General features: G+C 41.2%; 1 protein-coding gene across 4 annotated transcripts in view; it reads left to right on the forward strand.

Moving 5' to 3' along the window:
• Positions 1–15,290, forward strand: part of tle2a (TLE family member 2, transcriptional corepressor a) — a 56,385-nt gene that overhangs the window by 18,450 nt on the left and 22,645 nt on the right. For all 4 annotated transcript variants that reach the window (XM_033622103.2, XM_033622101.2, XM_033622099.2 and 1 more), the window contains exon 3: positions 13,584–13,647. In XM_033622103.2, coding sequence (XP_033477994.1) covers positions 13,584–13,647 — 64 coding nt within the window. The remainder of the gene's footprint in view (positions 1–13,583; positions 13,648–15,290) is intronic.

Here is a 15,290-nt window from a genome sequence, read left to right on the forward strand (position 1 = left end):
AGATGGCCGGTATGTATGTACGGAAGTGTAATGCAATCACTTGAGAAAAAAGTATTTGCCTTGTTTTTCTGAATTAACAACATTATTATCTCCGAATTCTGTGTACAGATTTCATGAAATAAAAAATCTGCACTTGTTTTTCTGAATTTATGGGGTAATAATCAGAAAAAGGAGAATTAGAGGTTATTTTCTTAATTCCAAAAAACAAGCAGAATTATTTTTCCATGAAATTGTTCCTCACAATTCTGAGACAATAATGTCATTTATTGAGAAAAACAGGGCAAATGTTTTTTTCTCTAGTGAGTACTTGACGCTTCCATAGGTGTGAACCTGTTAATTGACTGATTGGTTTTGCTTGCTGATAATTGCCGTACAGACTGCAGTAAACATGTTGTGTTTTAGAGACACAACAACAACAACAACAACAACAACAATGCTGTCACCTTTGATTTTGAACATTACCATTGAAAACTGAACCACTGCTGAAGACTGTTGCTGGTATTGTGATGTTATGATCATGTTAGTGTTCATACATTTAGCCTATCCTAGCTGACATTAGGCGAGCGGTGGGGTACACTCTGGACAGGTTCAGGACAAACTATCACAGGGCTCACACATAAGCCCTGTTTCCACCAAACACTTTTGGTGTGGTATCTTTGGAACCAACAGTAGCCCTTCAGACATGGTACCTAGACCCTAGCGTTTCCACCACAAAGAGTACTCTTTCATGTGGGCAGGGTTGTTGTCACTCACTGCTCCATCCAGCACTCACTGTATTTCCTCATTATCAGTCTGCACCTTGTTTATTGTCCACAGAACAAGGCTGCACGCCGACATTTTCAGAACAGAATAAAATAGGCTGCAGTGAGAGTCTCTCTCCATGGGAAATTTAAAAACAGCTGGTTTGTGCATTTAGTCCTTCTAAGGCAAGCTCAGGGATTTAGTGTTGTCGGACCCCACAGGAACAACGCTTCACGATGCCTTTTTTTTCTCAGAGTGCAGTTTACATAGTCTGTTCACAACGCTTGAAGAGCCACTCATTACTTAAGAGTCTGTCATATAAAAACTTAAGTGATGGTCAAAGTTGTCACAGTGAAATTTAAGGTGTGCTGATGGATTCACGTCGTCAACTCATGCATTAAGTAAGTTACAAGTAAATGTTCCACCTTAAAACTCGCCGGAATTTGGCCCAGTGAATTAAGTTATTTTTTTTCCCGACTCTAGCTGCTGCAAGAGGCAGCGAAACATCCTTTCATTTTATAGTTACAGTTTACTTAAACATGTGAGACTTGCTGCGGTATGTCTGTTGTGAGGCGACAATGCTAACCACTGCAGCACCGTGCTGCCACATTAGTGTTGTGACATTATAAACCTTTGCAGTCCAAATTAATTATTCCACATCAAGCCAAGTGAATTTTATTTATTGAATCTACAAAGTTACAAAATCACAAGTTTACCACAGAGAAACAAAATGAAATTAAAACCATTACATTTATCATTTACAGTTGTGTTTTTTACACCCTAAGTTTGATCTTAAGGAAAATAGTGGAATTGGCCATCAATTTTATTATGCAACTTTGTTTATATTCACCACACACTCAGTTGCCAGTTTATTAGGTGCATGTAGCTAAAAGTAATACAACAATCTTGCAATAAAGCCTACATTCAGGTTTCTAATGTTCAGTTTTTGTTGGGAGTTTTAGAGAGTTTTGTTTCAACTTTATTGTCAGTTTATTTGTGGCGCTGTTGAACTGTATTGTATTATTTTGTTTGGCAGATGTTTCTAGTATATTGTCCACCCCATTTACAGCAATAGGGATAGTTAACTGTTCCTAATAAAGTGACAACTGAGTTTATACGACGATGTTGGACAAATGTTATGATGAATACATTGTTCAGTCTTCTGTTGGTGTTATTTTAAATGCATTTCCAATGCTGGCAGCTGAAACGTGGATGGAAATGATTATATTGCTTTACCATGCTTTTATTAAGGCGTTTTGTGTTGATGTGTATGGAGATTACCAAGGAGCCCAGTCATGTGTGTCAACTTCTCTTGAGCCATATGCTACTCTCAGGTCATAAAACCACCATTATGTTGTAAAAACAGGAGTTACCCTTTAATATCACGAGCAGCACCATAAACCCACTTAACTTTTTCCATAATGGTGAAACTCTTAGACGCTGTTAGAGGCCAGGTTGCTTTCCAAATGTAAACCCTAAAAAAGCAGCGGTTTTGAAGAGTTTCCAGACAGATAGTGGTCAGCAGGATTAGCAGTGGCCTTGTTTGGTCTTTCAGCAGACGGGTCAGTGCGCAGATCCACATCTGATTGCGAGCTTCACCTTCATGTAATCAGACCCACTTGTGCACCATTCACACACTGCGGGGAAGACATGACCTGAACGCCCACTGAGAGCCAGACACAAACACACTGACCCATTCAGGCAGACTCCCAATCAGATGCATGTGCTTAACACACACTTACACATGTACGGTCCTCCCCAATTATCTCCACACACAAATAGATGTTGTCTAGAAATAGCAGGGCTTAGTTGTGTGTTTTGTCTGCAGCGAAGGTGGCTGGATTCTGATAGATGCTGGATTAGACGGCAGGAAAGAGACGGAGGGAAGGGATTAGCGCTGATGAGCTGCGAGTGTGTGTGTGTGTGTGTGTGTGTGTGTGTGTGTGTGGGGGGGGGGGGGGGGGGGGTAGGATGGGTGGCAGCGTGTGTTTCTATATTTGTGTGTTGCTTGTTGGTTTTGGTGGTGGCATGTGTGGTTGGTATAAAGGGATCAGAGATTTCTAAGGAAGCTAAAGAAAGCGAAGGGTTAATTAATTAAAAGGTCGTTGGCGGGTCAGCTGCTCTGATTTTACTGCGTGTGTGTGCGTGTGTGTTAACTATCTAAACGGGCTATAATCAGCAGACTGAGGGGAGATGGGAGGAGCTGCTGACACAGAGCTCTCATTACTGTAATTCTCTTTCTATAAACACACACACACACACAGGTTGCATTGTGTGTAACTCTTTGTGTGTGTGTGTGTGTGTGTGGTCTGTAGAGTAAGTACTTGCCGCTTACACGCTGCCGCTCATCACTTACGAGCTCCTCCACTCATCTCTTCCCAAATACTGCACAGCAGCAGTAACTGCCACACACACACACACACACACACACACCCTGAGGATACATCCACACTAATAAGTTATTGTTTGAAAACACATAACTATAGCCGTACTATACGTCTAACGTCCACACTACCGCGGCATTTTGGAACCACTAAAATGGAGACCTTTTAAAACTGCTGACCAGGTTTAGTTTGAATTCTTTGGGTTGCGTATTTAGTCTGAACGGATGGAAATAGAGAATTTTGGAAACAATGACACAGACATCCACATTCGCTTCCTGACTGGGTCTCATCAGTCATAGCATGTCAAGTGAAACATATCTTTAGGTCTTCATACCTGTTGTGATTTCATCGTCCTTGTGTGGGTACTCCTCTCCCATTGACATAACTTCATTCGACAGTGGATACACTCTTGTTGGGTACCGCTCCAATATGTTGCTTATTTGCTGTGCAACGACTCCCAATCCCTTTTGCGACACCTTGACCACCTAATACCTTTGTTACTTTCAGTAACAGTTCTACCTCATTATTGCTCCATGCAAAGAAATCTCTGGTCCTACTTATCGCCATCTCTGTAGTATTTTCTGGAACTAAGGAACTAGACGTCGACCACTAGTGGATTTTTTAAAAGCTGATTTAATAACGATAGTTTGGAAAAGGAAAAAGCCGATATCTCTCCACCCACCCATTCCCACAAAAATGTAAGAAAACATAAGATTAAGATGAGATTAAAAACTGATATGGCTGGATTGTGTATTAAACACTGGATGGCTTTTATTTTGAAATTAGGGCTTTTAATTTGAAAAAGGAAGTGGCGACAGTCGGTCACGGAATCACAGACTTTTGCTTTTGAGCTAATAGTGGTATAGCACTGGGCTAGCTGTTCCAGTCGAGCCAAAACCTTCATGTAAATTCATGTTAAAATAAAGAGCAGTGCACATAGATGCAGTCACACAGCAGAAGGAATCTGATTGTTCCTGCACCTCTACCCACTGATTCACTATTTAACCCAACCCTCCCCTCTCGAGCTCTGGTAGGTGATGTACGTCCGTGTGTGATTGGTGGAGGCTGGCAGCCATCGGCCACTATTGGAGACAAGCTCCGTCGATAACGACAATTTGTAAAAATAACAAAAAAATCCACACATTACTCCCGAGTCTCTGTCCCATATGTAATAGCAACCTGGAATAAGCGTGTTTAGGGCCAAGGTTGGGAAAAATATGGTCCCTTCCTAATAGATTATCTACTGGTTAACAAAGTTAAAGAGATTTTGTTTAAGCTCATTCAACGCTGTTTCCCTGTCAGTTCATTTTTAGTCAGGTTCAAAAAGGACACTGACACCATGTGCACTTCAGTAACATGCACCCAGAGATTGTCTCATTTGTTCTGGACTTGTTGTGGATGTACTGTTTGGGTTTACAAGTTATAAGAAAGACCTATAAAATAAGTGTTTCCTGTGTAATCTCATCATATTGCTGGCCAAGTTTTATACCCATAAATGTAAGGTATTAAATATAAAACCCTTTTAAAGAGGATGCAGAATCCTATATCAGGACTTCATATACCTAAAGGCAATAGAAAAGCTGTGAAAAACCCATATTTGTGCACCAAGTTTAAGATTCTGTGATAGTGCTAATTTAGTTTTGGTATGATTTTGTTGCATATCTTTTATTTATCTGTATCACAATTTGTTTGTAACCCCTGGCATTGCCTGTCTGTCTCTTTGTTGTTCCTTATTCTCTCATCTTCCGTTATGTTCTCTCAAACTGTTGTCTCTATGTTCACAAGGAAAAGTTAAATAAAGCATAAAAAAAATAGTTTGAAGTGTCCTAATTGTACTGATTATTCGGCTAAACCAATAAATCCGTCAACCTCTTGAGGCAACCAACCGCAGAGCAGACAATCTGCTTCCTGTTTACATCGTCACACACATGCCCAGTGTATGTGAATGGTCATGTGATAGGCGTTTCGGGTGTGTTATTATAGACGAGGATCGTTTCTGTAATGGGGCTAAAAGGAGATCGTTTTTGTTTTAAAATGCAGTTTTAAAATGTTGTGTGGAGGTGGCCTGAGTGAGTGCTTCATCTTTTAAATGTATTTTGCTGTCAACATACCAACTTCTATAATTTTCCCATTTTAACACCAACAACATTAAATTACATTTCCATTCCTAACAGAAACACCTGTTCATCAGAGCTGAGCAGTGTTTGTGGAAGAGGCTGTGAAACAAGAGTTGAGTCAGTCTGATTTGAATATATCTTCAGAGCACCTGTATCCAGAAAGGGTGTGTGTGTGTGTGTGTGTGTGTGTGTGTGTATACAGATATAATTAGATAAAATGGTCATGAATCCTCAGTGTTTAACCGTCTGTCTGTCACTCCCCAAATGATGAAATTATATTTGCTTTAGGACGGGCCGACGGTTTGTCGTTTGTTTATCTCGTGTGCATTTTATTTGTGGGTTGGTTTGTGTGCTACAACCTCTCCCTGTTTTAATTCTGCGTGTGTGTGTGTGTAACATTTATGAAAGAGCAGCCCTTGCAGTGAGTCTGGCAGCAGAGAGGGGTACGGTTGGCCTGCTATTGTGCGACAAGATCCCAGCTTTGTTGTGTGTGTGCGCGTGCGCTCGTGTGTCTGTGTGTATTTGCTTTTGTACACACCCTTGAGAGATGATGAAAGAGTACACAGGCGAGTTGGGTGGGTCCCCGGTGTGTATGTTTGCGAGTGAGTGTGTGTGTTTGAAGAGGGTAGAGAGAAGCTGAAGGTTTTCCAGTGGAGCAGAGAGGAGAGGTTGATCAATAGTTAATGTGATGTAAAGTGAACAGTCACATACCTGCAGACTGCCGGGCTAAATGGTCCTGACACTGTAAAGGCACGACACTGGTGCAGTCGCTACATGGCTCCCATCAGTGTGTGTGTTAGTGTGTGCGTGAGTGTGTGTGTTTTATTGGCTGGTTGCTCTGTATTTGTATAGCACTAGTGTCAGCTATGATGCTCGTTTGCCAAGACAACGACGGGCTCCAGACTGCAGAACAAGTTCAAGTTTTGAATTGATGGTGGAACCAGACTTGGTAGCAGCATGTCAGGATTAATAAGGATCAGAAGGTTTAGCACCAAGTGGTTTGCCAGGGAATGTTTTTACATTAAAAATATCCGTATTTTCTCAAAATGTTTATCAGGATGTAGGATTGTGCTGTGAAATGTAGCACTGAAACAATTGTTTCTTTTTTAATTGACAATAGTTTCAGCAATCGGTTCAGCTTCTCCAAAGTGATGATTTGTTGTATTTCTCTGTTTTTATATGATTTAAATAAGATATTTTTGGGTTTTAAGCTGTTGACTGAAATCTCCACAGGCTCTGGGAACTTTTGATGAGCATTTTCTAAACCATATATTTAATAGATCAATCAAGAGAATAGACAGCAGATTAGTTGTTAATGAACTTAATCATGAGTTGCAGCCTTTGATGGTTGCACTACTGACACCAATCAATGCTGTTTTTGATTGAGTACTTTGAGCAACACAACTGATTTTCTACAAACCCCTTTTTTAATTTTAATAAAATAAGAAAAACTTCTCCAGTTTATTAGTTTGATTGTGTCTTTGCACAAGTTTTTCACGATAGAACAGTGTGAAGTTACCAGAACTATGTTTTATATGAGAAAATATACAGTAAAAGAACTGAGGATCTGACCAAGCATTTAATGCCAGCTTTCAGTACTTGACTTGGATACTCAGTGTTACACACACTCATAAAACATTGACTTTTAGAGCTGCGCGTAACAGTTATTTCTGTCATAGATTAATCTGCCAGTTATTTTCTCGAGTAGTAGTTTGGTCTATAAAATGTCAGAAAATTGTCCGCAAGTCCACCAAGGAAAAAGGCCAGTTCACAGTGACTCAGTTTACTCTCTTAGAAGATTTAACAAATCAGCAACATTTGTGAAGCTGATGTATAACAGTAATAACTGTTAAGATTATATGTTTAGCCCTGGGATTGTCACTGTGAAATGTTCATATGATAAGATGTATGTAACATTAATTTACCATCGTACCATCACTTAATATCCACTAAAAGCTTCTGTTTTTGCCACTGACAGGTCCAGATTGTTATTGTATGTGTCTGACAACATTACCGAAAGGCCCCTACAGAAATAGACCTTTTTGTTAAACCAGAAACAGCACCAAAATCGCTATCTCAAAACCCAGCATACTACATTTGAATTTAACAGTAATTTTATCCTTATAAAACACTGCAAATTCAAAGTCACCAAAAACAACATAAAATGTCTTGGTTTGTCTTCAACAATCACCAACTCTGGTTTGACTGAAAATAAACCCTTAAGTCACACAATTACGTGAAAAATGATGCTGGCTCTATACATGCTAAAACTATTGTGTATTTAAATGGAGTCTGATGGGTTTGGTGATGGCGATTTTGGGGCTGTTTGTGGTTAAACAAGGATATTAGTCTTTAACAAAAAGGTCTATCTGTGTAGGATCATTTCCATAATGTTGTCAGATGTTTGTAATAACAATCTGAACATCTCAGTGGTAAAAACACTTTGAGGGGACGTAAATTGATGGTGCATAAATGCCCCAAGTGGTTACACTGCAGCCCATCCACTGCTCAATTCTGATTTCAAAAGTAGATGTCTCCATTATTTACTTATATGCAACAAAAACATGGGAAAAGAAGGTCCACATTAAAAAATACTGAGTTCCCCTTGAAGAGACCAGTCCTATGCTATGGCATTTAACCGTTACCTTTGTTTAGACCAGACTAGGGTTGCAGCATTTTACCAATTTTAGGGTATACCATCGTACGAAAGTTGATGGTTATCATACTGTAGGAGCCAGAGTGTGTATTTAACCTCTGTTGTTTATTATTTGTTCAGGCTGCGCATGTTCTTTTGGTCACTTTCACCTCCTGTAGTTGTAATAGGCACAGGGGTGTGGTTTCACATTGTTTTACCTGTTCATTCACTGGCATGGCGGCTCTGAGAAAAAGAGGGTGAGTGTTTGGCTCAGACATTTTCTGCTGACCGTAGTAACACATCACTTAATATTTCCTTTCATCTCGTTTTGCTTTAGTTTTCTCAGTTGTTTGTGTAGTAAACCACCATAAAACGCATCTCTGGACTTCTTTCTTTGAACGTTTCATTGATAGTGGTCGCTGCACACACCATGAGCATTTGCTTATTTTATGGTATTGAAAAAAAATGCAACCAGACAGAGAATCTCAACTGCTCACCCCCTTTCCTCTTCAATTTTTATTATAATAAAGCATTTGTTCAACCCAAAAAAAAAAAACGTCTATTGTTGTTCCATGAAGGGTCATTGTAACTGATAATAGATAATACGTTAATTGTGTAATATTATATAAAACCTTTATATTTTATGAGATGGTTATCATACCCTGAAAATCTCATACTGTTGCAACCCTGGACCAAACACAGCTGGTGGAAGGAGAAGATGATACAGAATTTTTGGGGTGTGACGTACTGTATACTTTACAGAAAAATTACACAGCTGCTTATTTTTTATCTAAAAATATTTAATTATTATTGTTTTATCAGCTGGCACCTTTACATTTAATGATTGTGTCTCTGCAGTCCTGCTCACACTGATGCCATTCTGTGGAAAGAAAATTAATGTTCTCTTGAATTACATTTCTGTGAACACAGTTACAGATATTCCCAAACAACCACGAGCAACAGACGGGTGTTTTATAGAAAGAAAGAAATTGAAAATGTCCTTGTTCCTGAAGTAAAATAATCAATGAGGGAATAGTGAAAGTAAAAGTATTTGTTAAGAAGAAGGAGCAGTGGAGAGGAAGAAGCTGACATTTTTACAATACCCAGTAGCCTGTTTCATACAAAGAGACTAAAAAGGCAGTCGGCACATTTCTACAAAGTGCAGGATCTTAATTAGATGCTTCACTGTCTGTAGGCTCTCGTTAGTGCGTGTGTGTGTGTGTGTGTGTGTGTGTGTGTGTGTCTGTGTGTGTGTTCATGCCTGTGTTTATTTAGCAGGTTTGTGTGGGTGTGTGCATAGCTACTGTATGTGTGCTCACGTGTGCGCTTTCTCTCTGTGTGCCTACATGCCTGCAGTATATGCTGTAAGTATGTTGGTTTAGTGTGTACAAGCACACACACACACCTAAATGCTTCCATGCTCCAAGTGGTATGTTGGTGTGTTTTTGTGTATGTATGTGTGTGGGAGCATTTGTGTGTGTGTGTTCAGCAGCAGTGCAGCACTGACAGAGCTGTCTGAAGGCTGGCAGGCTGCAGATTTGTAGCGCGTTCGGCTGATCATCTTATCTCCTGTCACCGCCAGTGAAAGATTGGAGGAACCGAGCCCACCGTGGCACGCACACACACACACACACACACACACAGACTCATATCTCCTTTTTTCTTGCCGGTTCTTTCTCTCTCGCTCGCTCACTCAATCTTGTTTTTTCCTCTGTGTTGCTGTGTCTTTCTCTCCATCCTCCAAACCTCCTCTCCCTCCCTCTCTCTCAGTAAATGGTGCTGAGCCAAAGACTAATTATTACAGGCAATCATTTCGACATGAAATACCCACTTCCTGCTCACCGCTCTCCTCCCCTCTCTCCCTCATTTTCTTCCCCCCTCTTTTATGCTCCTACAGTCACATAATGGCACACACACACACACACACGGACACACATACACACATGTACACATACACACACAGTAATTTCATTCCTTGAAGTCCATTTTGTGGGGAATGGTTATTTCTTTCTGAGTGCGACCTTGGGGTCTTTCCTGTAAGCACAAGAAGTGTCCGTCTGCACACTCTGTCTGTGTGTCTGTGTATGTGTGTGTGTGTGTGTGTGTGTGTGTGTGTTTGCCATGCAACCTTTTAGTGCCATTGTGAGTTATCTGGAACACCTTGCCAAAAGAGAGGACTGTTTCTACGGTTGTGGACACATTGATTTTTTCCCCGATTCTCTTTAGTGTTATTTAATAGCACAGCTGACTGCTGCTCATTTGCTAAACAAAATCTGATGAGCCAAGGTGGTTTTGCGAATGTTGCAATCTGACCGCAAATGGTCATTTTCAAACACCTGAGGCCACACAAATGCCCTGACCTGATGTGAATTCTTAAACATGTATTCATGACCGTAAGTTGTCATTAAACGTCATATGTGTTGGCCATTTTATGGCTTTATTAAGCCTCTTTCCCAGCAGACAAAAACACACTAACACCTGTTATCATCTGGCTTTTGTATTTAATGGGAAAGGTTACAATTGGCATTCACATCCGAGACAAATGACTCTGCAGTACTGACGCATATTTATCGGCTCCAGCTCCAATTGGTTTTGATTGGCAATGATGGAAATACTACACTGGGGTGGTTGCACTGATTTTAGCCATTTTGCCACTGCAAAGCATTGACAGGCCACTGCAAAATACCATTCATCTCCATTCAAGTAGCACTAGAACATGGTTCCAGATTAGTCAGCACGGAGTTTGAGAGAGAGACTGAATAAGTAGGAGATAAAAAAAAGAAGTAACCACCATAACATTTTTACTGGCCTCTATGTACAGCAGCTGTCCACTGCTCTGGTCCACTGGCAATGGGGAAAGCAGTCTATCAACTGTTATTATCGGGTCTTCTTGCGTTTAAAAAAACCACATACACAGGCTAATTTTGGTGGGGGGAAAAAGGTATTAGATAGTAGGGCTGCAACAATTAGTCGACTAATCGACTATTAAAATAATCGGTGACTATTTTAGTAGTCGACTAATTGGTTTGAGTCATTTTTCATAGAAAAGTACCCCAAAATACTCTTATTACAGCTTCTTATGTTCAAATATTGGCAGTTTTACACACTCTCCCATGACGGTGAACTAAAACCCTTTGGCATGAGTACAAAACAAGACATTAGATGACATAATTTTCAGGTTTGGGAGAGACAGCCCGACATTTTTCAACATTTTAACACATTTTCTGATAAAATGATTAGTCGACTAATCGAAGAAATAATCGACAGATTAGTTGACAGTGAAAATAGTCGTTAGCTGCAGCCCTATTAGATAGGTGAGAGTAGAAGGAAATGAAAGCCTTGTACATGGGGCGCCTGCTCTGCCACTAAGCCACCGACGCCCCATCAAGAGATTGTTAAAGTCATTTAATGGACAAGATTGCCAAACATTCTCTGGTTCCAACTTCTCATCTGTCAGGATTTGATGCTTTTTTTCTGATTTACATTAAATGTATTTTTGGATTTTGCACTTTTGGTTGGACTAGAAAACAAATGTAAGGATGCCACCATAGGCTCTAGAAAATTTCAGCTTTTTTTGACATTGTCTGGAGTAAAGAAGTGTTGTCAGAAGTATCGCCTTATCATTACATATTTATTCCTAAAATTTGAAATGGTTTCAATACTCATTTTCCGGAATGTCAATCGACTAGTATGAGCTGTGCTGCTGAATCGATGTGTAGATTCAGTGATCAATGATCCAGTATTATCGATGCAGCAAAACATCGATACATATCCTCATATTTAAGATAAGCCTTTATTTTGAAATTTCCATGGCACATCTGTGTCGCCATTTCCATCCAAGCCGCATTTCCTGAGAGAAAGACAATGAGGATATTTAATGATATTGTTTCTCATTGATGACAGACCCCTGATCAAAATCATATTGTATCAGACTTTGTGATATCAGCAAACATATTGTATTGTTGTCCAAAGAAATGATATAATATTGTGTATCTTGATGAAACTTGTAATTTACACCCGTACTAATGAACTAACAGATTACTTGCTGTTGGAAACAATCTTAAATTACAGTCCTGATCACATCTCTGTGCCAATCAATAATTGGTCATATGTTAGTTGTGTGTGCTGTGCGTATGTGTGTGTGTGTCTAGTCGTTGCGCTGCTTCTCCAAGCTCAACCCAAGTTTATGTTGTGATGAACACACTGGCAGTCACGCACACAAACACACACAGTCACATTAGTCCTCGGCCCAGCTGTGAGTGACTTCTGCCGAGAGGCAATTCCACTGTAATAAAATCTATAGGGTGGGTGGGAGGTGTGGGGTGGTGGGGGGGTTTAATCCTCACTACCCCACTCACCCACCACCTCCACCGCCCTCTCCCACTCCTCGTCGTGCTTCTCTCTCTCTCTCTCCTCTCGTCCCTCTTCTCCTCAACTGACTGGCAATGATAAATGAGTCAATTATGTGTGTGTGTGCACGCGGCGCTGGAGAAGGGGAGCGGATGGGGCCGTTATTACCTGTTGCGGCTGGGGGTAATGTTGCGGTATTAATCATATTCTAATTTTCCTCTGCCAAACGACCCCCCCACCACCACCACTAACTCCCTCCACCCACCTCCAACGTCCCACCTCACCACACCACAACCCCCCTATCAATCTATCTGCCGCCCGCAAACAAGTCGGCGTAAACTGCCGAGGGCCCAAAATATACTACCTCTCTGGGGAGGGAGGGGGGAGTCTGAGGAGATGGGGTGTAGAGATGGAGAGAGAGTTGCAGAGGTAACAGGGGAGGTGTTTGTGTGCTTGGACCTGATATACAAACACATTTAGAAATGGAAATGTGTGTGTGTGTGTGTGTGTGTTTGCAAATCCAGCCATTGGCATTACCCAGTTTTAGAGGACACCAGGGACTGGTTTGGGTGCGAGGAGAGACAGGCAGACACACAGGACAGACAGAAATATGGGACACTTGGGAGAGGTGTTTGGCTGCTATCGCTTCAGAGACGTGTGTGTGTGTGTGTGTGTGTGTTTGTGTGTGAAAGAGCTTCCATGCCAGGTTTCGCTGTAGCCGTGGTAACCTGACATGTTCAAAGACTGAGCAACAGACACAGGTCATGTCCCGAGCAGAAGACGAGAGAAGTGATTGTTAAAACAGAGAAAAAAGCAGATTTATTACACATCCAGACAGAACCGGCTCTTTTGACCCACTTAAAGCAGAAGCTTCGGCTCTGGTAAAAACTTGGCAGAGTGCGCTGTCGAAGGTGAAAGAAGGGGGAGCGGTCAGACAGACAGAGAGACAGACGGACTGGCTGGTAATTGGGGAAGCAACAAAATGAGGATGAGTGGAGGGCACATGGATAGATTGAAAATTGTCGAGAGGGAGAGAGGGAGAGGAAGAGAGAGACACCTTGGATGTGCCTGCCTGCAGTCTTGGCTGGGTTTCAGGCTCCAAGCGTGACTTCGTCTATTTCTGCTCTGCTCTGAGGTGATAATGGGCTGTCAGCACCCCAGTCACCCTGCTCCCTCCTCCCCCACTGAGTGTGAGAGAGAGGGAGAGAGCGACGGAGAGGTGACGGAGAGAGGGAACGAGTGGGGAGTAATTTGTTGTCATGTAGCTAATTGCATTGTGTATTTTTACTTGGGATATGATACAAATGAAAACTCAACGTCTTTATTTTTTTCCCCCACTCTTCTCTTTTGTTGCAGTTTGAAACTGGAATGTGAGAAACTGGCCACAGAGAAGACAGAGATCCAAAGGCACTACGTTATGGTGAGACACACACACACATACACACACACACGCGGGCCATGTCTCTCCACAACAAGTGCGATGCCAAGTCCACTAAATCCCTTTCATCTGCTAACAGCTGCCAAACAACACCCACCAAAAACCACACGGAAGACCACACACACACACACACACATATTATAGGACTGCAGAATAAACAGCACTTACATGGGCGTGCAAACTTGTGCTTGTGTTTGCAACTGTTTCTTCTGAGATATGTCCTCCTGGGCTGTGCTGCTGATGTGCGTCCACATCTGTCTGCAGCTGTGCATGGAACTTCTCACTCCAAACATCTTTATATACAGTTAAACCATCAAACGTCTAAGTGCTGAAAGCTGGCAGCCAACGCCTGGTCTGATTCATACTCCTCTTAATTCTCTGATCACAAAAAAAAGTCTAATTTTGGCATCTGTGCCAAAACTTGGGTATCGTATCAGTACTAGTGTTGACACATTTTAAACAACGCCCATCTTTACATGTCTGTGTCTGTTACAGTTGGCAGCACAGATGTGATTGAAGGTAAATCCCCTCAATTTAGTTTCAGTAACATTTGTGTATGAAGGAGCTTGTTTGTCTTTCTCAAAATAGAGCATTTAACGAGATAATAAAGAAGAAAAAGACACTGTTCTTAAAGGTGTATGGTTGGTACAGTATCTGTGATACATTGTGGTGGTTCATGCCATCAGCGTAGGGGTAATGCGGGATTAAAACTTTTGCATCAAATCGACGCTGTACATATGGCGTAGCCTGACGTGCACCTCCCCAGAAATGTAACTACACGTCGCGGTGAGGCAGACCTCCTGTCTGTTTTCGTAAGCTGAAACCATTTCCCTCAGTGGAAATGAAGCTTTTAATAACTTAAATTTCACAGATAAGTAACAGTAAATTGTGAAGACAATAAAGCCTCCACACAATAGCATTTTAAGTCTTGTGTGTGATTTATCCTGGCTTCATATGAGCAGAGGAAATCTCTGCTTGTCCCTAGGCTAATTTATACAATGTAAAATGCCATAGGCTTGTGCTAATAACGTTAGCATGTTACATTTGTTTGGAAAACGTGTTTAGTGTAAGACAGTAGTTTTGCCTTTGAGCCTTGTGAGTTGTAATGGAGCCGAATTTTGTAACGATACCTTTGTTAAGTATTGCTGTTGTCCCTGGCTTCATATGAGTAGAGGAAAAGTCCGCTAGCTGCTAGGCTAATTTATACAATGTAAAATACCATAAGCTTGTGCTAATATCATTAGCATGTTGTATTTGTGGGGAAAATGTGTCCAGATAAAGACAAGTGCTTGACTGTAAATGCTGCGAGTTACAGTGAAGCTGATTTGTGTACTTGTGTTTGAAATTGTCTCTGTTAAGCCATGTTTTAATGTGTGTTTTGAATCATCTAAACTTTACAGCACTTCACAGAAACCCTGTCGCCAACTTATGTTTTAGAGGTGACACAGACACACCACCGCACAAGTATAAATGCTCACATCGCCGTAGGCCATGTGTGTAGGCTACGGTGTTGGCTCTGCATTGAGCTGATGCGAAAAATATAAATAATGCTTAACCTGTGGAGTTTTTGACCTCTTGTAACAGTCCTAGAGTGTATTGTTTAAAATCCCCTCATGTGAATGGTT

This window comes from Epinephelus lanceolatus, chromosome 6 (genome assembly GCF_041903045.1).
Source record: "Epinephelus lanceolatus isolate andai-2023 chromosome 6, ASM4190304v1, whole genome shotgun sequence".
In the NCBI taxonomy this organism is placed as follows: Eukaryota; Metazoa; Chordata; class Actinopteri; order Perciformes; family Serranidae; genus Epinephelus; species Epinephelus lanceolatus.